This window comes from Vidua chalybeata, chromosome 1, assembly GCF_026979565.1.
Source record: "Vidua chalybeata isolate OUT-0048 chromosome 1, bVidCha1 merged haplotype, whole genome shotgun sequence".
Classification (NCBI taxonomy): Eukaryota; Metazoa; Chordata; class Aves; order Passeriformes; family Viduidae; genus Vidua; species Vidua chalybeata.
In genome coordinates, this window is record NC_071530.1 from 126,031,991 (window position 1) to 126,059,466 (window position 27,476).

General features: G+C 36.5%; 1 protein-coding gene across 6 annotated transcripts in view; it reads left to right on the top strand.

Moving 5' to 3' along the window:
- RALYL (RALY RNA binding protein like) overlaps positions 1–27,476 on the top strand; it is a 377,933-nt gene that overhangs the window by 341,255 nt on the left and 9,202 nt on the right. For 4 of the 6 annotated variants that reach the window (XM_053955902.1, XM_053955880.1, XM_053955873.1 and 1 more), the window contains 4 exons: positions 2,139–2,302; positions 2,969–3,049; positions 11,854–11,967; positions 16,296–16,474. In XM_053955902.1, the coding sequence (XP_053811877.1) occupies positions 2,139–2,302; positions 2,969–3,049; positions 11,854–11,967; positions 16,296–16,474 (538 nt within the window). The remainder of the gene's footprint in view (positions 1–2,138; positions 2,303–2,968; positions 3,050–11,853; positions 11,968–16,295; positions 16,475–27,476) is intronic. The other 2 variants (XM_053955909.1, XM_053955886.1) reach the window with 2 other exon arrangements.

Here is a 27,476-nt window from a genome sequence, read left to right on the forward strand (position 1 = left end):
AGTCAGGATTCTTTGAATTTCTGAACTTCTGAACTTTCTGAATTTCTATGTTTTATCCCAAACCATAAATCTTCTTTTCTAATATTTCAACCAATTAATGTTATTAACTTTCCCAATTCCTTGAAGGGAGAATATGTCTTTCTTACCTTGACTAAAGCAGTGATGGGGCAAAAAAGGGTGTCAGGAATGGATAGTTCTTTAAAATAAAATCTATATGAAGACAGATTGGCAAGATCAGAACTGTAAATTTAGAAGGGTGACTGAAAGAAAAGGCATAGTTGTATGCACACTAGTGATTACTGGGACAGAGAATTGCTTTGGAACTAAGCATTTCTCTTTATCATTTCTCATATTACAGGCACCAGAAAAACAGGCATGGTGCTTCAAAACTATAAATGGAAGCACAGTTTTTTAAAAGAAAGCATATTATTGGAATGTACAGAACAGGGCAAAATGAAATACCAAGCCCAAAAGCTTTGCATAATTTCACAAACAAAAGCAGGAATAGATTGATAACAATCATTTAGATAAACATTCTTTTATATATTTCGAGAAAGGGAAGCATAGTTTCACAGTTCACTATATTAGCTAAACACAAACTATTGGAAGCTAAAAAAATGTCACCTTCAGACTAAAAATCATATTATGAACTTTTGCATGACAGCTTATAGCACTTCAGAAACATTTTTGCCTAGTAATATCATAAAGGAGTTTATGACCAACCTACAGATCATTTAATATGATAAATGATGAGTGACAATAAACATTAATATTTGTGTTAAAAGTAAAAAAAATGTTTAGTGTCCATTTTCACACACAATTCTTTAGTTATGCTAACAATGGCTAGAAGCTGTTCATTTGTGGGAATATTTGAGGCCATGGATTTCAGTCACTGAGTGTGACAGGACCTCTGTGTCACATTTTGTAGGCAGCTATGGAAAAGGAAGGAGATGATTACACTGTCTGTAGGATTACAGTACAGACAGAAGTGTGGTTTGTATGTACTTACCAGAAAATAGGTTAGAATATTTAAATTTGACTCTGAGTTCTGTTCATTATACTGTTAGATGCTGTGGTGAGTGAATTTCTGTTTCTTGTGTGTCTGTTTTCAAATGTGTATCTATCTGCCCAGCTGGATGACAGTACTTGCAACTGTGAAAATTAAAACATCTGGTTATAAATGTCCATAATTACTAGTTGCAAATAAATTTGAGAATATTTTATGAGGGTGTTGCTTATCCCTCTGCTTCAGACTCTGAACTGGAAATCTTTGTTTTCTGAACTTTCTTCTCCTGACCTATTGTATCCAGAACCCATATATTTTATGTTCTAAATATATCTGTAGCTTTGATTATCTTTTTTACTACCTTTATTTCCCTCTACACAGGTTAGCTACCTACTATTGATAACTGTATCCTTAGGATTAGGCTATTCTGATTGGGAACAAAAGTTCATTTTTGTCATAGAGTATCTTTTATTGACTGTAGTGGTAAAAGTCTGAATATCTGCCTGCTATAGTGGTTTTGGTTTGAACAATTTTTTTTTTTTTTTTATTAAGCATGCTTGGGTATTTTAGTATTTCTACACCAATTCATTCAGCAATAAAGAGAGTATATGCAAAAACTCTTGTTATTTCAGAAACTGCAGAATATTTCTTTATGGTGATTGTTGTCTTCAGGAAAGTTCTCTTTTCTACTTTACTTTTACATCTTTAAGAATAGCAAATAGAAAGCTAGAATTTAAGCCATGCATGTAATAAAGGAGCTGAAATGTCACAACAAAATGTACTGCTCTTGGCTGTGAACAATGAAATGATGTGGACCTGTGGAAAGCAAGTTATGGATTTTCCACACAGCAAATAGGAGAGTCCCATAATACATCCTTCATTTAAATGACACACAAAAAAATCTGAGCTGGTCTGCACACCAGTGTGTGACTGAAATCTGAATAAGGCACTTAATGTGCATAGGTCCTTGAAATCTAATTTGACTTGATATAAAGTGATTACAGTTTCAAAGGGTAATTTTCTCAGATAACATGCAAATGTTATCAGAAAACAGAAATCAGAAAAAACAGAGCTCCCATGACATGAAATCACAGAGGGGTTTGTGGAGTCCAGCTGACTTAATCTTTTCTAGGTTGTTTGATTACCATGGCCGTGTCCCCCCACCGCCCCGTGCAGTGATTCCACTCAAACGTCCTCGTGTGGCTGTGACAACAACTCGTAGAGGCAAAGGGGTTTTCTCCATGAAGGGAGCATCACGGTCCACTTCAAGTGGGGCTTCTTCCTCAGGATCCAAATGTGAGTTGCTCTTATCAGTCGAATATTATTGAAACAATGATCCTAGCAATTTCTGCAAACAGCTTCCACTATATAGGTAGCCCTATTGCAGTCATTTCCTAGCCTAAATCTCTAGCTTGAAAAAATGGTTTGATTACCAAAGCTTCCAGGCCTCTCCTGCAAGTCAAGGAGCACATTGATGACATTTTTGAAGGAAATTCTTTCAACATTTGACCTGCTCCCTTGGCCTCAAAAAAAGGCTTTTTAAAGTCTCCTCTCAACCTGACTGTTCATAAACCATGAGATCTCGTGAACTGCTGGTAATAATAAAAAACAAAATATATAATAATCTTGTTACGGACAGACAGAGGCACCTTGATTTCTGTGGAGACCTCAGGGTTGTATGTAAGCTGGTAGGGGTGGACTGGGCAGGGGGGGCAGGGGAGGTTGGGTTATGGTTCTCTTTTTTACCAGATTCCTTTGAGTGTAGAAAGAGGCAAAATGTCTTTGTTTTAAAGGAAGTTCAAAACAGGATTGGCAACTTGGGCTTATTTAACCCTTCTTTAGTGAATAAGGGTTAATAGAAGAGCTAGGTGAACAATAGGTGTTCCCTCCTCCAAGCTCACCAAGCTCCCCACTCCCTAGTATGTCCTGGGAACTTCATCTTCCTCTTCGTGCATCTTTCAGCACCCACCCGTCTTCCCCTGTCCCTTATGTGGAGTGATACTGTCCTTGGAAGAGTCACTGGAAGAGGAAGAGAAAGATCAGGTAGGGATCAGATATTAGAAAGAATGAAGGAACTTCAATAAGTCTTTTGCAGTACTAGTGGCCAGCAAAATATCATGCTGTCTTACCATGAATAGGTGAATCCATCAACAGTACATCTTACTGCCAGAGGAGTTAATTACGGCATCAACAGGACCCAGTCATATACTCTGTTTGAATAACATATTCAAATCTTACATGCTAGTATCAAACAAAGAAGATGGACCTCGTGAGCCCATTAGGATCCATTCTTGATCCTATTGTATGACCAGATGATATCAGACACCTTGAAGGAAAACATGTAATAAACATGTAAATGCATGTGACTGAAAAAATGGACATGTGGAAAGCACAGCTAAAGATAATGTTGTGCACTCAGGAATAAGGATCTCAAGACATTCCTTGGAAAGGATGATGTTCTGACAGACAGGCTCTGTTGCATGTACAGTTAAATCACTTCCAAATCTCCAGGGAATGAATGGGCTGGATGTCCGTTACCACTAACAAGAGCTTTGATGCCTAACACACAGGAAGACATCTAAATTTAGGTGTCATATTATGAAGCTCACTCAGACCCTAAAAGGATGTCTGGGAGTAGCAATATTTCCTTTGTTCTCTGGAGGATGAACATGAGCCTAGACATTTTCATATGCACCTTGAAGTGCATATGAACTCTTTCCTCAATATTTTAAGTAACAAATTTTGTTTTCTTCTATTATTTTAAAAGAAATGAAGCAGCTCAAGATCTTCACTTTAGGAAACTTAGAACTTAAATTACTTTGTCAGTCCTTTTCAGTCCTTGGATCTTTGGGGTTTCACACAGTGAACTAAAGCTTTAGTTAGATCTCATTTTCTCATCATTTTCTGTTGTCTTATCTATATGAATACTTAGATGTATCAGTGCATTCAAATTATTAATTGTCCTAAAGTATGCATTGGGCTTTTTTGATGCACATTGCCATGAAAAGAGAGTTTATTTTCAGGTAAGTTTTTTATATATTTTTCTCATTGTCCAGAACAAGAATAACTATAAAATTCTTCTAGAGAGCTGAGGATCTTAGTGTTTGTATCCCAACAAATGTCAAGAAAAGCTCTCACCCAGAAACCTGAATTTCTATTGTAGTGAATGAGGGAGAGAATATTACATTAATATGCAGATATTTATTTAATATACAGATATTTGTTCCTCAGAACTACTGAAAAAATTGCTTTATTTCTTCTACATTTCAAAAAATTCTTTGTAATACTGTGTTAGGACTTAAATAATGCATAGCATAGATTATAGGATTCAACCCTAGTCCAAGTATCCACAGGCAGTATAAGATTTACAAACCACTGCCTGCAAAATACGGCAAATATTGCAGAAACTATAAATTATTTAATGGAAGTGCAATCAGGAGTATCCAGACCCAAACAGACAGTGTTATTCCCCAGTGGAGGTATCCTTCAATGTATTTAGGTGTGATCTGAATTCTAAAAGTGTCAGTCTTAGAGCTCCAGGTATTTGGACAAGATCATCCTTGGATCCAGCTCTTTAACTGAAAGGAGAGCTGCAAGATGCATCACTTAAAACATTGGCTTTTTGACCTATGTTAGTTTCTATCTTCAATTCATTACAATGACAATTGGAAAAAAAAATGCAGACTTTTTATTGTCATAAAATAAATAGCACAAAATTTTCTTTCTGCATGCAGAAAGATCTTTAAAAGGAGTCAGACACACAATATACAAATTTTCATGCCTAATTTTCCCAAAGAATTACTTCCCTTTTTGTCAATTCTAGTCAACCCATCATAAATGTAGAAACATGATTTTGTTGACTTGGACAGGAATGTAATCAGCTTATTGTAAGAACTTTATCAGAGAAACAGCAGAGCCATTCCCTTAGAGCTTCAATTTTTTTAAGTAGAGAAGGTATGTTTTGCAACTTCCTTTGCCATTTTCTTGGAAAATTTGGTTATATTGAATTGTGGGAGAAAGCAATTTAATATTTTGTAGCCCCTTACTCTATACTGCTAATCTGAACCCCTTGAACTAATGCACTATCAATTCTAACATTAATTTATTGTTAGGTAAATAAAGGATTTCTTCAGTAAGGAGAAATGTAGTTCATGGGAAGGAAGCCATTCTGAGTTTAATGAAATATATTAATTGCAAATTTAGAATTAACAATGTCAAAATGGTATTGACAATGCTTGGAAGATTTAACTCCCATATAGCAAAACTCTCATGAGATCACTTTCCTTAATAGACCTTTCAGATGTAAGTAGAAATCTCACAGATATGAGATTCACACTCAGACTGGATCCAGAAAATGAACCCATACTTGTCATATTAAAGGTCAGAACACAGCAGACCCCTAAGTGAAATCACCAGAATCAAAAGGACTCACTTCAGAAAAACAGAAATCCAAAGGCAGATGTTCATTGTTGCACAAATCTTGTCACCAAATGACACAAGCAAAAATGACGCACCACAGCCTTGGTCACGATGAAGAGACTAATTTATTTTTTCTGACTCCAATCTTTTATAGTTCTCAAAAGGTGCCAGTGGATTGGAGGGTGAACGTGCCACCTCTCCAACGACACTGGACAAACTACCTGTACATCAAATTTCTCCGCCTCTATGAAAGAATGCAAAACAATAGGTTACTTACAGAAAGTTGTGTGAGAAAGTTCTCTACAAGAATGTAAACTCAGAAGGCTTTAGAAAACTCTTGATAACCAGGGCGACAAAATCTATTTAAAAAATCATAGTATCAAAAATGCCTTGCTCATTGATAAGCATATCTGCAAAATACCTGCCAGCACAGTAAACTCCTGTTTGACCAAAAAGTGACAATATGTGTTATAAATCTGCTTCCAAAATATAAGATTTTATTTCTTTCCTAAATCCATAATTTTTCCAGGAACAGTTATCAATATTTTGTTTTCTTTTTAACTCCAAAGACTAGAAGAACATAAATCAGCATTTCCAAATTACCAAAAGTAACTCACAAAATTAAACATGTTGGTAGGTAAATCACACATAGTAATTCTTCATGTTAATGGTATGAAGCAGTATATTCAAATTGCTATTTAGAACTGGGAAGAGCTCACTTTTTATTACAATGTAGAAATTGAAGTGCTCAGAGTGTGCACTTTCATTTTGTAGATCTGAAATCAGGAGGAAAATATTAATCAAATCTTTTATACTCTGTGTGGTTGAAATTAAGGAGTAGACACTTCAGATGTTAAAATATGTATTGAATTATGTCTTTAAATGAATTAATTTTGACTCATAGAGTTTATATTTAGCTTCCTCAGCTGATCCATTTTTCAGTGATATCTACAGTAATAAAATATGATAAAATAATTTATATTAAACATGAAGGGCTTAGTTAAAAATACATGACATTTCTTCCCAAAGAATCTGAATCACGCTTTGTGGATGAATCAATTTGCAGTTACAGCAAAAAATATGTTTCACGAAAAGCTATAATTCAACAGTACCACTTTCATTTTTAAAAATGCAATTGATCTTCATTTTATTCCTCTTATAATGCACTGGATGTGACTGTCTCCTTTGGTGTTAGGTGCTTCAATGAAAGATGCATTCTAGAAGGCCACAAAGGGCTAAAAGGGTCACTGAATCAAATTCCTTACTCTTGCAAGTAGCAGCATCATCAAATCCTTTAACATACATCTTAAAAGTAGTTGGGGTTTGGTTTTTTCCTGTTCCTTGTGATTTCCATCTTAGTTTGTTTCTCATTTGTTCATATTCTTTTGTTGTTGTTGTTGTTGTTGCTGTTCCAACACTGTTTTAGCATAAAAGTGTTATTTCTTTTTACCTTTTTTTGTCTTCAGCAAACAAGTAAAACACTTCTGTCACACTAAAGGCTTTCCATTTTTATGGTCATCTTCAGAGCTGTTCTACACATGTACCTGCTAGAATCAGTGGTTCAACCTGTACTCTCCAGGTCCTCATACAGAGACAATACACTTCTCCATCCTTTGCAATGCATCATTTGACACACCTTAGCACTGCATTTTCCTTCTGATGGTTGCAAATAGTGATAGTCTGTTATCAACCCAAGGATAATTCTGTCACTATCTTCTTCTGCTGATGAGCCTTGGTACTAAGAGTAGGACTTCTGTTGTTAATTGTAGGGTTTTTTCAGTGAAATCTCATGATTTTGTTTCTAATGTAACATTCCCTAAAGTCACCTCACCTCTTCTTCCATTCCAGTTTACTCTGAATAAGTGATATCTTTCAATGTCATGTCATCAACAAATTTCACCTGTTTATTTACATTTTTGCATCAGAGTTGTTGAAGATATTTAGCCATTACTAGTTTTATTAATAATTATTCTCCCTTTCAATATGTGCATTTCTGTTATCTGCTGTCCTTTATTTTATCTGTTAATTGGGAAAAAATTCCCAAAGAGTAAGTTATTTTATTTTCCTATTCTATTGCTCAAAAGCAGATGAACAGATATTTTGGATGCATGCAGTTCTGGTATCATGTTTACCAACAGCTTTATTTCTTGCTGAGATCAATTTTTAAAAAAATGCATGGTGTTTTAAAGAAGTATTTATATACTCAAAGCAGGACACCTAGAGGACAAAATTTATAATCTTTACATTTTATCTTTGTTGTAACACTGCTTTAAAAACCTGAAGTTCTTGCCAAGTACTATCACAGACTCACAGAATGGTTGAGTTTGGAAGGGACCTCTGGAGCTCCTCTGGTGCAAATGCCCTGCAAAGCAAATTTCCCAGGACTGTGTCTGACTACACCCATGGGAAGAGAAAATAAAATTCTGGTGTTTAGATGAAATTTCACATGCTTTAATTTATGCCAAAGGTCTTTGGTGTGTCAGTGGGGTCTACTGAGAAGAGTCTGGCTTTGTCCTCTTCATTCCCTGCCATACTGGGGAGCCCAGAGGTGGGCACAATGCCCCACATGTGGCCTCACAAGTGCTGGCTAGAGTGGTGTGCTAGGTTTGGCTGGGGCAGAGTCAATTTTCCTTTCAGTAGCTACTATAGGGCTGTGCTGTGAATTTGTGCTGGAAACAGCATTGATGACACAGGGATTTTCAGTTACTGCTGAGCTTACACAGAGTCAAGTCCTTCTCTGCTTCACCCCACCAATGAGCAGGATGGGGATTCATAAGGAACTGGGAGGGGACATACCTGGGACAGGTGACCCCAGATGGCCAAAGGGATGTTCCAGACCATGGTATCATCTTCAACAATAAATTAAATGGAAGGTTGGCCAGGGCTTCTTCAGGGCATCTGCCAGTGGGTGTTTTCATTTGCATTGTTTTTATTTCTTGGACTTTATTTCTGTCTCTGTTGTTTTCCTATTATTATTATTATTATTATTATTATTATTATTATATTGTATTTCAATTAATGAACTGTTCTAATCTCAACCAATGAGTTTTCTCACTTTTACCCTCCTTATTTTCTTCCCCCCATCCTTCTGGGTGTTGGAGGGAAGTGAACAACTGTGTGGTGCTCAGTTGCTGGATACAGTTAAACTGTGACGAGGAAAAGATCTGGCTCATGCTCAACTTATTTATCATCAGAGTCCTTCATAATTTGTCTTTGGTAGTTGCTGCTTACTACAGAAATACCCACTACAGTATAATTGAGAGTGGAATTTCTCTAGGAGAATAATTTTGAAGACTTGTACAATCCTCTGCAAGGTAAAACAATAAGCAATTCAAATAATTGCACCATCATAATGTTGGAAACAGAGTGAAAGTTTGGCACTTGTGCAGACTGGTTGAGATTTTTTTCTTTTTTCTTTCAAATTACAAATTACCTTTCAAATTACAGATTACCTTTTTAGTGTTAACTTGAAGCAAATGACTCTATAACCACAGAATCATAGAATAATTTAGACTGGAAAAGACCTCCAGATTGTCCAGTTCAGCCTTTACCTGCTCACTACCTTGTCAGCCATAGCATTAATGTCAGACAGTGGTTTCTTGAACACCTCCAGGGATGGTGACTCCCTAAGCAGTCATTTCCAATGTTTAACCACCATTTCCATAAAGAAATTACTTCTAACATCCAACCTGAACCTCTCCCCAGGTGCAGCTTGAGGCTATGTCCTCTTGCCCTATCACCAGTTATGTGGGAGAAGTGGACACCTCCCACCTATCTACAGCCTCCTTTCAGTTTGTTGTAGAGCATGATAAGGTCTCCCCCAAGCCTCCTTTTCTCCAGGCCAAACAACCCTAACTCACTCAAACTCTTCTCATATGAATTAACTCCTAGACTTTTCACCAGCCTCATTGCCTTCACTGCCCTTCTCTGGAGACTTTCCAGCACCTCAATCTTTCTTCAATTGAGGTGCTTAGAACTGGACACAGCACTCAAGGTGTCTCACCAGTGCTGAGTACAGAGGGACAGTGACTACCCTGGTCATGCTGCCCACACTGTTGCTGATACAGGCCAGGATAATATAGTCCATCTTGGCCACCTGGGCACACACTGGCTCATCTTCAGTCATCTGTTGCCCAGCACCCCCTTGTCCTTTTCCACTGGGGTTTGTTCCGGGAGTCCTTGTTTTTGTCTTGTTCCCTCTGGTGCCATCTTCTTCCCGACCTAGTTTTTCCAGAGACACCACATGGAAGCCCCTGTGCAGCAGACCAGAGATGAACAGCAGCGCTAGGCATGAGCATGTTTCCGTGTCAAACTCAGATGTGCAAACATTTTCTGCTATGCTTAGTAGAGTGGAGACAAATACCATTAGGTCCTTGCAGTGTCACTTCTGGGTCTGACCTTTCAGGCCTGGCCAGCCTGCAGTTTGCCAGTCAAGGGAGCATCCCTGACACAACAGTTCGGCTGCACGGAATGTGTTGCCAACAGGCTTCATGGTGGGTTGCTGCCAGCACTTAGCATTCCCCATTGGAGCAGTTCACAACATTTCACTCTGGATTCTGAGATACCTTGCTACTCCAAGATGGACCAGCCACTGCCCCTGGGGAATCAGTAACCTTCTAAATATATATTTATCAGAATCTTAACATTTTGTTTCATATCTGTGGGATTGAAGAATGACCCATTATTTCTCTAAGAACATTTTAAACCTTCATTCTTTAAATACACAAAATAATTCCATCAAATACTGTATAGCATATAAGAGTCTAGCACAAAGGTTAGTTTTATAGAAAAATTTTAGTTTTATAGTTTTATAGAAAAATATGCTTTTTTCTTTAAGTCCTTGTGTTCATTCAATGTAAGATCAGAGGTTTCAGCCTATACTGTGAGATGATGCAATTTCTCAATATGAGCACGATTAAACAAGTGCATTACTGCGTATAGCAACCTACTGCCTTTAGCTGACATGCTATACTATAATGCACATGGCCCAGACTCTAAGATAAAAATCTTTGGTTTCAACCTCAGTGAATATGCTACAAGTTTGGAATAAGGCTCATTTGAGCAAACACCTATTCATTAACTATTACTGAAGCAGGCAATAACTTGTCTTCACACTTCATCATCAGATTGACTGCCCAATACAAATTACCTGAGACACCATGATAACAGACATGGCCAAGAATCGGTGAACAGGACTGATGCAGCAAGATGCAGCCAGAAGACCCTTTTGACAGAAAGGGAACATGTTCTTCATAGCAGAGCATCCCTTTTCCCAGGCTCAATAAGGACCCTCCTGTTTTGTGTGTCCATGCTCTTGATACACACACCAAAGTCAATGCACATCTTCCTACAGCAGTGGTGGAGAAGTAACAGAGCTCAGTACTCTTCCACTATCATGGGGATGGTCCATTTCTTCCTAGAATAGTTATAAGAGTGACAGCTCTTGTTTCCTACTCTGGTCCTTTATAAATGGCTTTATTCTTCCATGCTAGCGCAGAGTTGCCATTTTCTCCTCTTGACCTTTTCCACGTGATATCCTAGCACAAATAGGGCAAGTGTATTTGTTTGTGCCAACTGAGCATAAAACACATGTTCTGATAATGCCAAACTAATGAGATAATTTATGAGGGCTGCAACACTGTTTCCTTTGAAGCCAAAACATGTCCAAATCAGTTACTCCTTCTTAGGTTAGACAATGGGAGCACATTAATAAACAAAAATGAAGAGTAAAGCAGTGCACTAAAGATTTGGAAATTTCAGCTAATAGCTGAAATTTGTAGCTGATGCCTCCATGTCCTTGGATGTGATCATAAAATGAAATATTTTCATATATTATCCATAGCTGGAAAGAGTACAAGAAATTGCCAACTGAAACTGAACTGAAAGCTTTTGAAGCAACAAAACATGACACCTCTTGCAATAAGTTTTTGACTGGAACATAACCTTGCATTCCTGGTTGCCTAGCACTTATATTATCATTCAGTCTTGCTGAGAAATACGTACTGTAAGGGATCTTTTTATTATTGTCAATATTAATACAAAAGAGTCCAGCAAAATAACATTGCAATACTGTGACATGTCTATAATATTTGAATTATTCTTTCACTATAGGCTGTCTTTAAGTAAAAGTTTCTTGGATTTATGAAGATGTTTTTGAGATGTTTTTTCCTGAAATGACTATTATTGAGCAACACACCTTACATGGACTCTTGCCATTAAGGCTTAGAATCCTGTGGTTTTCTAGGATTCTGCATCTTTAACTAACAAAGTTAATTTTAAAAGTTAAATCTCTGAAAATATTGACAAAAATGAGAGAATAGAATTTCTATTAGACAGAAAAGAAAGAAAGAACATGTTTTGCTTGGGGGGGGGGAATGTTACCACAAATATAGTTTATTTCATATTTTGCATTTTGCTCTCTTCCACAGTGAAATCAGATGAGTTGCAAACAATCAAGAAAGAATTAACTCAAATAAAAACCAAAATTGACTCCTTGCTAGGGAGACTGGAAAAGATTGAAAAGCAACAAAAAGCTGAAGCAGGTGGGTAAAAGCCATTTTTAGTGAAATGAATTAAATAAGAACCTTGTTACCAGTCAAGCAGACAGACCAAAGAGAATGGAAGCTTTCTAAAATTTTGGGACTTAATGGAGGCCTGAAGCAAGGTAAATCAACTCTTAGGTAAAACTACTGGGAGAATAGATTAATATTCTTCACAGAACATGCATCATCATTTAAGAATCGTTTTTTATGGTGTAGTAGGAAAAAAATAATCTCTCTAGTTGTTCTGGATAAAAAAATCACTAAAAAAATGAGTGAACAGAATTAAGCTAGAAGTTTTTGACCATGGTGATGCTTATGCTAGGCACATTAAGTATTAATAGATGGTGTATATCAAAAATTATTGCCTGGGCAATAAGCAGTAGGTAATAGTCACAAGCTGAAGCAAGGAAAAAAATTAGTTTGATATAAGGAAAAGAGATGCAACTAAGCAGTATAGTGAGTTGACCAGAGAGACTATATTGGCTCCATCCTTGGAAACATTCAAAACTCTCTGGGCTCAGGATCCATGGACCTGGGTTACAATTTGAGTTTGTCCCTGATTTGAAGAAGGATTGGACTTGGAGAGCCCAGAGATACTTTCCAACCTCAGTTATTTAGTGAAGTTTGGGCCTCTTCGTAAAACTGGTGACAGATCCAGTTTAGCTTTTTTTCTGGCTTAAAAAGTTTTGGTTTTAGTCAAACCTTAGGAATGAAAAAATCTATTACTACTTCATAATTTAATCAAGTCAGTGCATTGTTCATTTTGTTAGATGAATGATCTCACCTGGTAGCATTTTAAAATCATCCTGAGAGTTGTAAGGTTGTATTCTCACCATGGTATATATAAAAAACAAACTCAGTTCTTATGCCTGTCTATGGCATTTTCTTTGCTATTTCCTTGTAGATCACATATATCTTTTTACAGGAGCTTTATATTAGTGAGTTGATTTTGTGAGAGTCATCAGGGAAATGGATGCCTTATCTCATGAAAAACTAATTTTTTTTTTTTTTTTTTTGCACCCCTCCATTCTGTGATAAAACCTTTTTCTGAATTTTGTGTGAAATGTGTGAAAGAAATTCTGCCTCAGAACCCACAACTGCCCAGGGGTCTGGACAGTAGTCAGTTACATGAAGCCAAAAACCCATCAGGACACCTAAAGAGAATTCTTTATATCAAGACTATCTAAAACATTACTGGGAATTAGCAGTTGAGGATTACAAACTTGGCACAGTCAAAATAGGAATTTAGATATGGATGTCACCAGTTCCCAAGTAACTTTAAAAAAAAATTCCTTGAAAAATAACCCACCTTTTCTTTACAGTCATTTTCTAAGTTGACAGACAAGGACCAGTCCCCCAGCTGTTACAGTTTATCTCATAAAGTTGAAGGCTTTTTTCAAATCTAAGGTAAACCATTAGTAGAGAGTGTGATTATCTCTTTCAGAAGATCTGTGCACAATATGTAGTCATTAGATTCTATTTTGTACTTTATGTAGTTTGGATAAAAGTTGGCATAATTGGTGAAGATGTAATTGCACGGCACTCCATTGAATCATTTGTGCACTGAAACACTCTGACTATACATCCTTGCCTTGGGGAGCTTTTATAAAAAATCCATTACTATGCAAAACAATCTGCAGATCATTGTACTTTGATGTACAATTTTCACTTTTGCTAAAGGACTGTAGTGATGTCATTTAAATAGAAATCATGTCAAAGAGGAAAATATTGATTCATATTGAGTCATAGTCTTATGGCTTCTGAAGACATGCAATGAATATCCTCAGATATTAAAAATGTTTTCAAAATATCAGTGTTTTAAAACATCAGGTGCAGAACCCATCCTTCATATTCTTTGCCCCTCATTGGAGGGTGTGAGTAGAAAAACACCTCAAAGATACCAGTAAGCATGGAAACCCATTTAAGTTTCCTGAGCTGATGAAAAGGGTTATGCAGCCTGGGTGATTAGTCTGCAGATCCAAAAAGATTTGTTTAAGCTACATCAGTAGCTGAACTATTTCATTTAGATTGTCAGACAGGAGATGATGAGGGTTGTCTATGGTTTGGCAATGTTATTTTTCATTTTCCTCTGCCAGAAGGTGTGGCCTCACTAAGACTGGGATCAGAGAGAGGATCTGTTTCTCATTTATATAAAGCAAAAATCAAGCCATCATCTTGCTTTTTTGGTTTTCTAAGTTTGACTCACTCTCCTGAAGAATATTTAATTTTTAATCCTAAAAGCTGTTACATCTGGAGGAATGTGATATTACAGGCTGGACAAGCTCAGTGCATACATTGGTTACTGCTCTACAGCTGCAAGAAAACTCTCCTTGCAGTAAAAGCTATGTTCTAGATTTTTCTATTATTAACTCCTAACCTTTCTAATAGGGAGAATATAGAAAATAGGATCTCCTGTACATAGAAAAACTGTAGAAATAGCTCCTTTGTTTGCAAAAATATGAACCGGGAAGCTGGGAATAAGCCGTTCTGACATGCAAAAAAAAAAAAAAAATCGAGAATATTCTTCCTGTAATATTAGAGATTTGGCTTTAATTAGGCTCAAAGTTAGGTACTTGAGTTTAGCTTCTCAGAAGAGCCCAAAAGAGATAGGTATTTTAGCCTTCTCTGAAGAACCCAGTCTATGTTCTCATTAATACAATTAAGTAAGTGACCTAATTTTTTAGCAGCTGTATCTTAGGTTTCCCATTTAAATATATTATCTATCAATTCAGAAACCTTGTTTTTAAAAGCCTTAACCAAATTTGATTCAGTTGTCATTGTCAGGGCTGAGTGATCTCAGAAGTGGCTTAAGACAGGAAGTGGTAGGGCCAGACAGAAGGCATAAGTGATTCAATCCATTTTCCCTTGTGCATAAGGCAAGTAATACAATCACTTATAACTAGCATGGCATTGTATGGAGCACCTTAACAACAGAAGATAAGTCTCCATGGGCTGAATCTTCTGCTAATATATAGGACTACAGTACTGTCAGAGCAGCTGTCTTAAGATGACTTTGTATTCTTTAAATCTAAGAATCTTTCTGAAGACATTAGGTGACTGAGGGAGGAAAGCTTAATTTTTCTGTTTCTTCAGTAAGCAAAGTTGAAAATGAGGGACTAAAGACTAATGAAGACTGAAGAGATTAATGTAAGTGGCAAAATAAATGTGCAAAGTCAAAAGGCGACACAAATATCTTAGTTTAAGACTATGGAAAAGAAAAATGCCATCAGATTTGAATAGTATGTGTAGCTGGTAATAACTTATGGTAAAAAAATAATAGAGCTTCAAAAATATAGAGCTTCAAGGCAACACTTAATTCATTGGTTGTCCAACAAGATAGGTAATGAACTACTAGTGTTACAGAGCAGTCAGTCTTACAAAGGAAGAAATATTTTGTTCTAGAAATTCTGTCATTGATCACCCTCAGACTAAAAAGACATTATTTTTCTAGCTATATGCAACCAGTTCTCTGGCTTGATTCTGAGTAGATAAAGTGTTTCATATAAGTTCCTGACATGCAAAGAAACAAGTCTCTGATCCCTCCAAACATTCTTCTAGCCAGTCTGTCTCCTGTCATTCTTCCATCAATCTTCCTCTGGATTTCTGCTGTTTGCATGAAGTTCCTCAGCATATCCAGGAGTTTCCCAATACCTAGTCACAACAATGCAGCTACCCTCATGAAGTCAACCAGAACAGATTCTTCAGGCTTCAGGCATAGAAATGGTCTTTCTTTTTACCACTTTGTGGAAAATATAGAAAGCCAATATTTGGTTGATTGGAGGGGGATATTCTCCAGTTACTTCAGCACATTATACCAACGAGGAGTAATAGATACTTCACAAAAACATGTTTACCTGTCGAAAAGTATTTGTTGATTACCTGTATTACTGTTAGGATATATTCACAGTAAATTCATACAAATTCTTATTCATTTATTAGCAATTAACAGCCTTCTGCTTCTCAGAGCATAGATATTTATGTACTTCTCATTGGCTGCACATGAATAAACATCTGGTGATTATGCCAATTGGATTCCAAGGCAAAGTCAAGTACAGAAAATCAAAAAGCTGGATCTATTGGCAAATCAAGCCTTCATCCACTGCATGGCATAGATGGGGTAGATGATCATATTGATATTGTGATTTATTTATGCACTAATTTTTGAAATAAAAATTTTCAATCATATTTGGCTGGTAGACATTATCACAGAGAATTTTACAAATCTAGCACATCTGGAGATGGAAGCTTAGGTTTCTTCTGCAGACCACTTTCCTTTGCCACAAATAGGAAAGGTTACTGAATCTCCATAGAGTATGTTTTCCTTACAGAAGCCCAAAAGAAACAAATGGAAGATAATGCTGATTTGATTCAAGAGGAATGCATATCAGAGAATGCAGATAACTCTACGGAAGAGCCAATTGAAGGAGGGCCAGATGCAGATGGGGATGGAGAAGATATGACTGATGGGATAGAGGAGGATTTTGATGAGGATGGCAGCAATGAGCTGGTAAGGAATAATCATGACCTGTCTGTCTATATGGTTCCTACAAGTAACCACAGAGAACCAACAGTCTGGATTAACAAAATAAGCTCAGAGCAGCATTGTGATGTTCTAGTGCCTAGACCTATACTCCTCATACACTGTAATATCAATTAAGCATAGGAACGTTTGAGGAGAAACAAGAAAAATATATTTTACTATATTTGGTGATTTTAGAAAGGAAGTAAAATGTAGTTTAAATAGATTTACATTTATTATTTTACATATGTAAAAGTGTAGAGTGCTATTTTTTCTTTTTTCTTTTTTTTTAACTGCTGCTTTTCAAAATTCAATAAGATTCTAAAATGGTGACATTTTTCATTATTAAACACATGCTCTCCACAGTCCCAAATCTCTATCTTCCATGTGTATACTCTGTGGGCTTATCTTAAGGATCTTAAGGATTTTTCCTTAAGAAATGTTTGGGTTTTCAGCCTGAGGCTGCACCTTTCATGAAATAAAAGCATTTCATTTAGCACCATTATGATGCTAAACTCCTAAGTTCTTCTAGAGCAACATTAAGAAATATTTGAAAAGTCAGATTTATACCTTTCTATGCATTCCTAATAAGAATGGAACAGTCACAGTGGTTTAGCCTCTACAATACTCTCCCTTCCTTCCTTCCTGGTCTTCTTATTCTGCTTTGAGCTGAAAGAACTTTTGTTGCTCATTTGCTTGCATTTAAAAAAATATTTAATCGTGTGTATAGTAAAAATCTTTTAGTGAAGCAGCAGAAGTCAGTTAGCAAGCAGAATCAGCAGCAAGTCTGGAGTAACGGGGCATGTGAATAACCAGTGGTTTGTACTGCTTACTGCAAAAGCAATTGAAACCTGCTTGTAATTTTTTCAGGTTTGTGTCCCGTTAGCCAGCCCAAGACCTGAATTTCTATATCCTGAATAGCATTATTTCCAGAAGAAGCTACTAAAACCTGAACTCCCTCATCTTATTACATGCAATGGAGAACAGATGACATTATCCCTTTTTCTTAAAGAGACAGCTTCTCCTCTTCAGATATGAGGTGTGTCTGTAAGAAGCCATCACTCTGAATTTGCAGGGAGTTGAAATTTTGTAATTAAGAAATACTTGTAAATATTATCTCCCACCATGGCTAATACCTGACCAGCTGAAGTGATTTTATCAATAGAGGTGACCAGAGTTTAACAAGAATGGTGGGTTTTGCACTAATTAGGCACCGGACTCCCCATTACAGACAGCTAAGTGGGGATGTTAACATACAGTGCATTAGACTCTGATTGCTCAATGCTGTCATTTCACCCTGTGGATTTGACATACTTAGCATATATCCACACTATATGACACAAAAAGTAGAAGAATTTTTTCATCTATCAAAGGCCTCAGTAGGAAAGGCTCTATAAAGCAAGCAACACAGGCAGAATTCAGCAGTGAAAGTCTGGAACTGGGACAGCCACATTTGCACACCGCTGCTTCCAACTTAAAAGGCCTTTCCAAGATTCATGTTATAGAATCAGTTGAAGTGCAGTATGTTGCAGACACAGCTCCAAAGACAGCTCAGAGGTCTGACACACGCATCTAAGGCGGGGTGGGGAACCAGCTCCAGTTTCTCTGCAGGTCATCACTAAGGGCATGAGTGCTGGGAGGAGGTAGCTCACTGCATGTGGAGAGTGGTGTCCTCTACATTGCATCCTGGCATGAGTGGCATTCCCCTCATCCCAACATGATGGTAGAAAGGAAAGGCCAAGGAAGAGGACTTGTGTGCATCCTCTCAGTCAGGTGCAGCCTGGTGCAATGCCAGGGGAGTGGAGCCAGTCAGCCTCATGCCTTCCATCTTTCCAAAGGCTGGGATCCCCTAGCTGAGAAAGAAGCTGGCGGTACTGTAGACTTTAAAACTTACAACTAAGAATGTCACTGATGTAAAATCCCTGTCCTTTTCATCCTCCCTTGCCATTTCTATCAAGTTTTGGAAGAGGCTACTTCACCTTAGCTTTCCTGCCTGCTGTGATGTGATAATAACACTTTCTTCCTTTGGCAAAGCCTAGGGAGATTAGTGAATGCAAAACTGCAATGGATAGGATAAAGGATTGCTCAGCAAAGGATTGCTTCAAAGAAATCTCAGGGTATGGGTGTTTCCACAGAAAGGCAATTATAAATTGAATTATGTATATTTCCTCTATAGTTTTTACTCAAACAGTCAGCAGTCTCGTACTTACGAAGATGGTAGTTTTTGATGCACATTTTAATTTAGACTGTTTTATGCTGACATATATTTATGTAGATATATGGGCCAATTCCTGTAAGACTTAATTCCTACTTCAATCATTGATAGCTCTGTAAAGTGAAAGATAGTTAGAATACTACCAAATATATAGTGAATACCCCTGTTGAAATACTTGGGAATTCAGTCTGCTTCTACCTATTCTGTGTCCTCTTATCTGAAATTACCCACTGTCTTTTGAAAAGTAAAGTAGATATATAGGTTTGTTATATAGTAAGTCCTAACAGATGTTGTTATTCTTTTTTATAAAAGCTAACTTATTTAGGAAAGAAAGCTGACTAAGAGCAAACCTGTAATTTTGGAATGGAGGCAGTTACAAATCTTTTGAGAAAAAAAAAAGAAAGGTTAAGAATTAAACATGCTAAGTGTGACAACAGTAAGAAAACCTTTACACATAAGAAAATGTTACTATTTTGTGTAAAATAATAACATTGGACTTAGAATTTTAAAAAAATCCTCCAAAAGGCTTTTTTTAACTGAAATCTATCATGTTTTCCAAATATAGAGCTAAAGGAATTTAAGACAATGATTAAGAAAATATTTTCTTTCACAATTAAGACCAGCAGAGGAAATAGAAAAAATATTTAAATGGGCAAAGTTAATGCCCTGAAGTAATTTCAACAGAAAAATTTAATTGTGAGCCCATTAGTATGAAAAATATTAACAGAGGGAAAGAGGGAAATTACTTAAATTTAGATGTTAACCTTTAGTGAGTTCTTCAGATTTATGTGTAAATCTTCTGCCAGATCATTTCCCAAAACCTGCTGCAGGATTGCAGAACAGAATTCTGTTTTCCTAAGGCTGTCAATAAAGGGGAGTATTCAAAAAGGTCATACCCACTGCCAGAGTCCAGGTGCTGATACAGTAGAGCCTCTGAATCCACATATGTGGGTCTCCATCTTTGCAGCGGAGGACTCAAAATATATTTATTTCTAATTCTAACTTGCAAAGGAAGTGACTATGCAGGACGTATGCTGTGGGTTTAGGTGGTAGGATCAGTTCTCTAAATTCATATGCTGTCTATTTGAAGGAACAGGTTACTGCACATTAACTGAGTGATGGCAGCTGTCCTCATGCCTGCTTTCAGCCTAGATCAACTGTAAAGAAAGACACAGTCTGAGTTAAGTCAGGCATGAATTTCAGAACCCTTCAGTTGTCTACCTGGCTGCACCCACAAAACAACATTATACTCAACATCTGCACACCTTTTTCATCCACCATATAGAACAGGATGTTGTTCAACCTTGCATTGTAGTTTCCTATGACTAAAGACATGCCCACAAACAGTCATTATGGCTCAGCTAGAGTGTGAAAAAGTTTTCCGCAGCAATAGTTCAGATTGCCCATCTGAACTCCAATTTGAGACATGATGCATTTGAGGCACCTGCTGCAGTCATCAAACACCACCTCTTGAGAAAGTCTCTTTTGTACTATTTGCCCAAAAGTGTCTCAGTAAATGTCTCCAGTGTTTCAGACACTCCAGCTTAAAGGATCTCCTTAGAAAAATTCCCAAAGAATTTTGCTGCATTTTTATACTGGAGAGTTCTTTAAAAGGTGATCTCAGAAACATGATCCATCTATGTATGAATATGTTAAAGAGTTGGCTTCAACTTGCTCGGTGAAGTGTGCCATAAGCTTTCATCCACATGCTCTCACACAACCTCTCACTCTTGCCTGCATGAGGGCATGAATACTTTGTAATTTTATATATATATACAATAGTCACTGATTTATTATGTAGCTCCTGAGCTTACTTTACAATTCATGTCACTTAACTGAATCACTTAACTGATCATCAGAGGTAGTGAGAGGGATTGAAAACTTCAGGTCTATTTCCTTTGCTCCTTTTAGGTAAAAAAGCAAGTAGTTGGTTGTCCCAGATTTTACAGGACCGATAACTCAGGCTTTCATTCCATTCCTAACACTGAACAGTTTCTAGTAGCAGTGAACTTAAAATTTCTGTGTTCCTTCCTAGTGCATTCCTTTTAATTTAAACTGACCCTCAACAGTGTTGTGACGAAGACATGACATTCATCCCATTTTATGGAAAACAGGCTGTCATGAAGAAAGATCTTTATGTTCACTAAATTAAATTCACACACAAATCACAAACAGGTCACAAATTACCCAAAGACAAATCTCCAGTGATATCAAGCAGGTCTTGTGTGTCTGCCATGGCTTTAAATTGTAAGTAGTAGGAAGGAAAACAAATAACCTTTTCTTATTCCTGTGGCTGCACAGGAGAGAACAGAAAAGTGCTCTTTGCAACACAGTCCAACACATTACAATATTTGAGAAGCATCTTGTCCTCAGACCCTCTATAACAAGTCCCTTTTTATTAGAAATAGCAATAATATTGCGCGGACTGGTTGAAAGATTGAAGGAAGAACATTTCTGAATTAGCAATCTTGGTGGTTCCTTAATTCTGCTGATTTAAGACATGGACAGCCTGGTGCAGAACCAGAACATTTCATATATCTTGATGCCTTAAGGAGCTGAAACAGAGGCAAGATGGAGTTAAGAGGAATAAAGTGAATATTTATTGAAGTGACTTCAAAGGCCACACACTGGCAGTACCACAGCCAGTCGTGGCTCTGCCCAGATGGCTCCAAGATGGAAGCAAAAGAGAGCTTGGTCACGAGATCTCACACTTTTATACGTTTTAGTCCATTTGCATATAGGAGTTAACTGTCCAATTAACAGCTTCAAATTATGAAGTTTCATCTTCCTTGCTCGCTTGCCTGTCCTCCTCTTTTCACATTGTTTATGCCTTGGGGCTGAAGTTTGAAGAGATTGTCCTTGAGTCTCCAGCTAGAATAGGATTGTTTTGTCTTCACTACCTTGTGAAAAGATCCTAGTACCAGTTAATATAAAGCTAAAACCTGCACACCAAAACATAACAAAAAAACTTAAAACCTAAGGTATCAAGGTGCTCTGAATTTGTTTTAAAGGGTGTTAATCAATCATTGAGGAAGCACTAATCAAGTCATTGCAACTCCCTTGTAAATAAAACGGATAGCTACAAGTTACTTCACTGAAATCCTGAAATATTATATACATGGGGGAAAAAAACACAAAACACTTTTAGCCAATGGTTAATAAAATACCAACAAAGTAATTAACTGTAATGAATTATACACAAGCACTCATATATGTATTACATTGCCTGAGAATAATAGTGCCTATCAAACTGTCAGCCTTTCATAGTAAATAACTATAATAGTAATAGCATGGTAGTGGTTAAGTAGTTGAGCATTCAGTACAGCAAACTGTTTTCTGGTAGAGTATGTGATGCAAATACAGTAGATTTATGCTGTCATAACTCAAATCAGACACTGGTTAGTGCTTGGCTGGAATTTGAAGGATGTATTCACAATCACAGCATTATTTTTATGCTGGTGTAGCTGTGCTAAAAGTAATGAAGCCAGACAAGCATTATTAGATGGGAGTTCCACAATAATGAGTCAACTTTAATGAGATGTCTTAAGAGGTATTTTTATTCAATTATTTTAGAACCAAAGATGCAGAAACTATAAAAGGCCCTGTTCTGGTTACAATGTAGATTTACAGCAGTTATTTCAACAATTATAGTTCCCTTTCTATTAAGTATATTTCCGTTGTATTTACCTCTCAAGCGTATTTGATTTCTTTCTCTTGTCCTTTTCTCCACCTCCACACTGAATGTTTTCAGTCTATCAAATTTGTTTCTAACATCTGATAGAGAATAATATTTCAAATATTAATACCAGAAACTGCCACAGACATAAAACTATGGATAATCCTCTTGTTGCACTGATTTTCATTATGCAAAAGTAAAACCATTATGATATAATAATAGCTATATTTCTTGTAGGAATGTATGCCATTACTATTTAAATCAATGGAACCAAATAGTGCTGTGGCCAAAGCTCATAAAAAACATTTCCCTCTTGTCACAAATGTGTGATTTAGATTGCTGGCAGGTACACTAGCAAAGGTATTAGCAAAAGTGGTTTTGATATGATGTTGTAGAAGAGTAACTAGTCAAGGTTCAGTGGCAAGGTTCACTGTAGTACTGTATAGCACAATCATTTGAACAATGATTCAAAACCACTAAGGCACAAATCAGAGTTACCAAGGCACAAATCATAGTTGCCATACTAAAAGGTTTTGTATTGTATCAGTCACTTCCCAAACATCTGCCATTGGTAAATGGTCTGTCTGCTTCAAGAAGTAACCTTGAGAGCAGTCCCAGCTCAAGGGGAGACCACCACCCAGAAGCCAGGTTGCTCAAAGAAGGCCCACTTAGGTTGTCAGATGTGTGGAATAAAGTCGCTGGACTGTAGTCAAATTATATGCAATGGGAAAAGAATGTATGAGACTCCTTTTACCATAACTTTCTTTGTTCCTTGATAAGTGAGACTTTGAAAAGCTACCTGCTTTTCATGTGTTAATTGCATGATGGGTGTTCCAACATCACTCACATCAATGGTCCCTGTGCCACTCCTTGTAGGTCTTCAGAAAACAGATTGCAACTAGAGGAGTTCTTGGCTGTCTGGGCTATGGCTCAGGTCTTTACCTCCTTCAGAGTCTGAACCAAATTACCACTAGGTCTTGGTTAAGGGGTTGATTGTATGCATCACACCCCTCCTATAAGTAGCTAAAGGGAAATTAATTTAATAGCAAATCTGTATGAAACTTTTAAACTTTCCTTGTTTTAATTATTTTGTATGAAATTCAACAATGAAAGTACTCAGCAGAAAGTAAAATAAAATCTACAGAAAAAGAACTAAAATCTGTCTGATTAATTTCATCTAGTTTAAACCCAGTTTTGCATATTTCAAGTAGCAAGATTAATCAAATATGTGACTGTCCATTTAGATGCCTGTTTTTTCAGTCCATAGCATCAGGACAGACAAGACTGACTATTATCAGCCAAAATAGGCTGATTAGGCTTTTCAAAAAGATCAGTAGCTATTCTGACAACTTGCAGCTTTCTGAATGCGCTTGTACAGGACTACTTAGAAAAATAAAGGACAAACCTTATAATTAATGGCAGTGGCTGAAGCAATGTTTTACCAGAAATCTTATTCAGCTTACTTTAAAATTCACTAAGATCATGCAAAATTTTGTCTCTTCTATTGCGCTTACCATTCATTGAAATCTTACACTCAGTGTCAGGGAAAAACGATGTTCTTCATTCCTAAGACAAATGAACAGGTAAAAGATTGTGTTCACTTGATAAATATCAGTGTGAAATGTTTGTACTTGAGCAACCTAAGAAAGTCATTAGGGGCACCATACCCGACAGATACTAATTCCTTGTACCTTCCAAAGCTGCAGTAAATCTAATAACCTGTGACTGAAAAAATGGAGAAAGTAATAAAAGCATGCTATGAAACCAAAAATTGTAAGAAACTTCCTGATATGCTCTTTTGTTATATTTAATATATACAGTAGCACAGTAGAGGTGTTTGTTGTTCACCCACTGTTACATGAGTCATTGGAAGGACCTTGCCATTGCCCCTCCTCCCCATTTTTCCTGGCAGTCAATTTATCAGAGGAAGATTTCCTAAATGGTGTTCAGCGTTTTAACCAGGTTATTGGTTTATGACTGACTACATAATGTATTTCTAATTACTATTTAAATCCTATCCTGTGCATATCACATGGGAACCTGCAGAAAATGCAGGCAATGTTATCATGCATTTTATGTCTCTTTCTACTAGATTTTCCTGTCTGTAATCGCATTTTTGTAAAACAAATAATCAGACTAATTTTATTGAATTCAGATCTATTCCTCCAAATCTGCTCTATATCATTTAGTTCCCAGTTAAAAAAATCTTCAAAACTTAAAATCATAAAACTTTTAAAACATTGTAATGTAAAAAATAGAATTAATTTACAGAAATTAGAATCTTATGGATTTGATGAAAAAGAGCTTGAAAATAATGGGTTTTCTCTTATGTTTATGTCATTTTTAAGCAAAGTATCAAGAAGGAGGAAGCATCAGGAATTTTGGGTTCTGTTCTCAGATTTGACAATGAGTCCATGTGCTAGGCAATATGTCTCAGAAGATTGAATGTGTAGGTAGAAGTAGCACCTTTTTCTGAGGTCAGACCAACAAATGCCTTTCTCTGGCATGTAAGAAAGGAGCATTCCCAATTATTTAAACTTATAAAAAATTATCTGCTTTCCAGTAAAGAAAAATATCTGCGGAACAACAGGCAATATATTCTTTAATGAATCTATTTTATTTTTTTCATTGCACCCTGCTATCTCTCTTGACCTGCCTGAAGTCTCAGTCATCATTTAATAAGATATTCATGGTGCTTGATAATTTTGAGACAGCAAATATTTAATTTTAATGGCTCAGGTTCTATTAAAAACAACTGCTTTGCCTCCAACTTAAAGCAAAACAAAACCAGACACCAATCAGTGAATTTAATCAGAGGTAAACAATGCTGTCAGATCAGGCCAAAAATTCTCTTAGACATGTAAACAAAATACTTGCCTAAATGAGATTAACTCTTCTCTGATATAACATAGTTGACCTTAATATTCAGTATTAATAGCCTCATTATTTTTATTTAGGCTAAGTAGATCCAAATTAGCTCCACAGATCTTGCTGGCCCAAAATTTATGAGCATAGTCAACCTCTGAGTAAAGTGTAGAAACAAGGACAGCCGAATACCTATCTCTTAAAAGCAAACCTGGATCTCTTTTCATGTGAGGATGATGATGACTTCTAAAAAATATCACAAGCTGTTTGCTGTTCCTTATGGCTGAAAAAGAAACACCAGAAATTAATTGAAGTAACTCAACACTTTAAATAAGACTGATTGTAGTTTCCACCCATGAATATTTTTGAAATTTTATGTACAATGTAATTTTAATTAATTCTGGTGGAGCGGCCCTTCTTTTACTTCCCTGTACTTTGGCTGACTCCAGTATAATTTGGGTGACTTGTTGAAGTGCTGCACTGGGTTTTGTTCACCCATCACTTACAACCAACCGTCCCCATCTGTGTATAGTGGGAATAAGCATCAGAACAGTAACCTAGTATAGATACCAAAGCAGCAGCATGAGGTATGTTGGGAAAGTGGTCAATGGGAAGTGGGACACTGGTGTTTTCTAGGCATTCACTGGTGCACAGAAATTCTCCGGAAAAACTCAGGACAGCCATTGGGTCTGTGCTATGGATTTGAGTATATTGGTTTAATCATCAAATTCTAAGATTTAACTGAAATTGAGCAATTGTCATGCATCACACATTTTTCCTGGTGTGTTAGTCTTTGAAAATAAATAGCTTTAGTTCCCCTAGAAAACACTCATTCCACAGGCTTTATCAGTAACCTTGAGCATCAAAAATGCTGAATGGAAAACCCTCAAAGGAATCATTTTTCTGTTGAAATCCTTCACTCAAGTAAAGAGTTGCAAACATTGAAAAGCCAAAAGATTGTTATTTTTCTATACTAAAAGGCAGAAATTGTAAATGTTTTTCTTTTTTACAATACAAATTGCAGAGCCAATACATCTAGTGACCCAATTATTCTAAAAGGTCTCCATTTTTTAGGAAATATAAATGTGTTACTAAGAAGATTTTCTGCATGATTAATACCAAAACATGAAAGGCAGATTGAATTTATCCATACATAGGCATTTACACACCTCAGAAAAGGGAAGTTATTTAGAAGGTGATAGAACTGTAATTGCCATTTCAACAAAAAAAAAAAAAAGCAATCAGTGAGAATAAGACAAGCTCAGTCTGCCAAAATGAAGATTTGGAAGTTAATCAAATACCAGGTTAGCCAGCTTGTCATGCTGCTATATGTGTCTGAAGTTTCCAAATTGTTGTTGCTATTGATTTCTAAAATTACCCTACAGTTCTGTAGTCTTTCAAAATGAACAAAGTGTTTTCCAGACCAAATAAATAAAGAATTAAAAGGCTAAATTCTTCTCTGCTCCCTCTTTGCAGGGTTATAATAATCCTTTCTCAGGATTCTCCATATCTCTGTTATGAGATTCTGCACCATTTGAAGACTACAATTTGACCCCAAGTCCAACATTTTGCTTTATAACTTTTATTTTAAAATTAATGTCTCTTGAAATCCTCATAAAACCAAAATGTTATGTTCTACTGTGCACTGTGCATTCAAATAAGCTTTAGGCAGGAAAATGCAAATAAAAAACTGTTTGAAATAGGACCATCTTTTATTGCCATTTCCACCTGGATCACATTGCCATAGCAAGACTTTCACAGATGACAGTTTTAAGCAGATAACTCTGCATCCTGTGTATTCAATTGACTGTCTTAATTCATTATTCTGTCACCATTTAAATATTCATTTTGCATTGTTTGCCTCGTTCCACTACTGCTTCCTATGGTTTATTCTGGGCTTTCCCTGTATCTCTGTCTCATGTTATATGCTTCCAACAACTTCTTCCAGTACTCACTCCTTCCCATTTATTTTATTATTTTTTTTTATGTCACTCCACCTGGTTGTTGAGTAAAACTTCTGCCTCCAAGTATCTGAAAAATCTCAGATTGATTAGAGAGAACACTTCTCATCTCAATACATCATTGCCTACAATTATTTTGCCCGGAATGAGTGCCCTTTGATTTTTGATACCTATCTAAACTCTAATTTGGCAATAGTGAGAAAGTTGATTAGGTCCTTTCTGCAGAATTACTTTAAGGCAATTCTTCTTTTAAGCTCCTACTTTCATATTTTA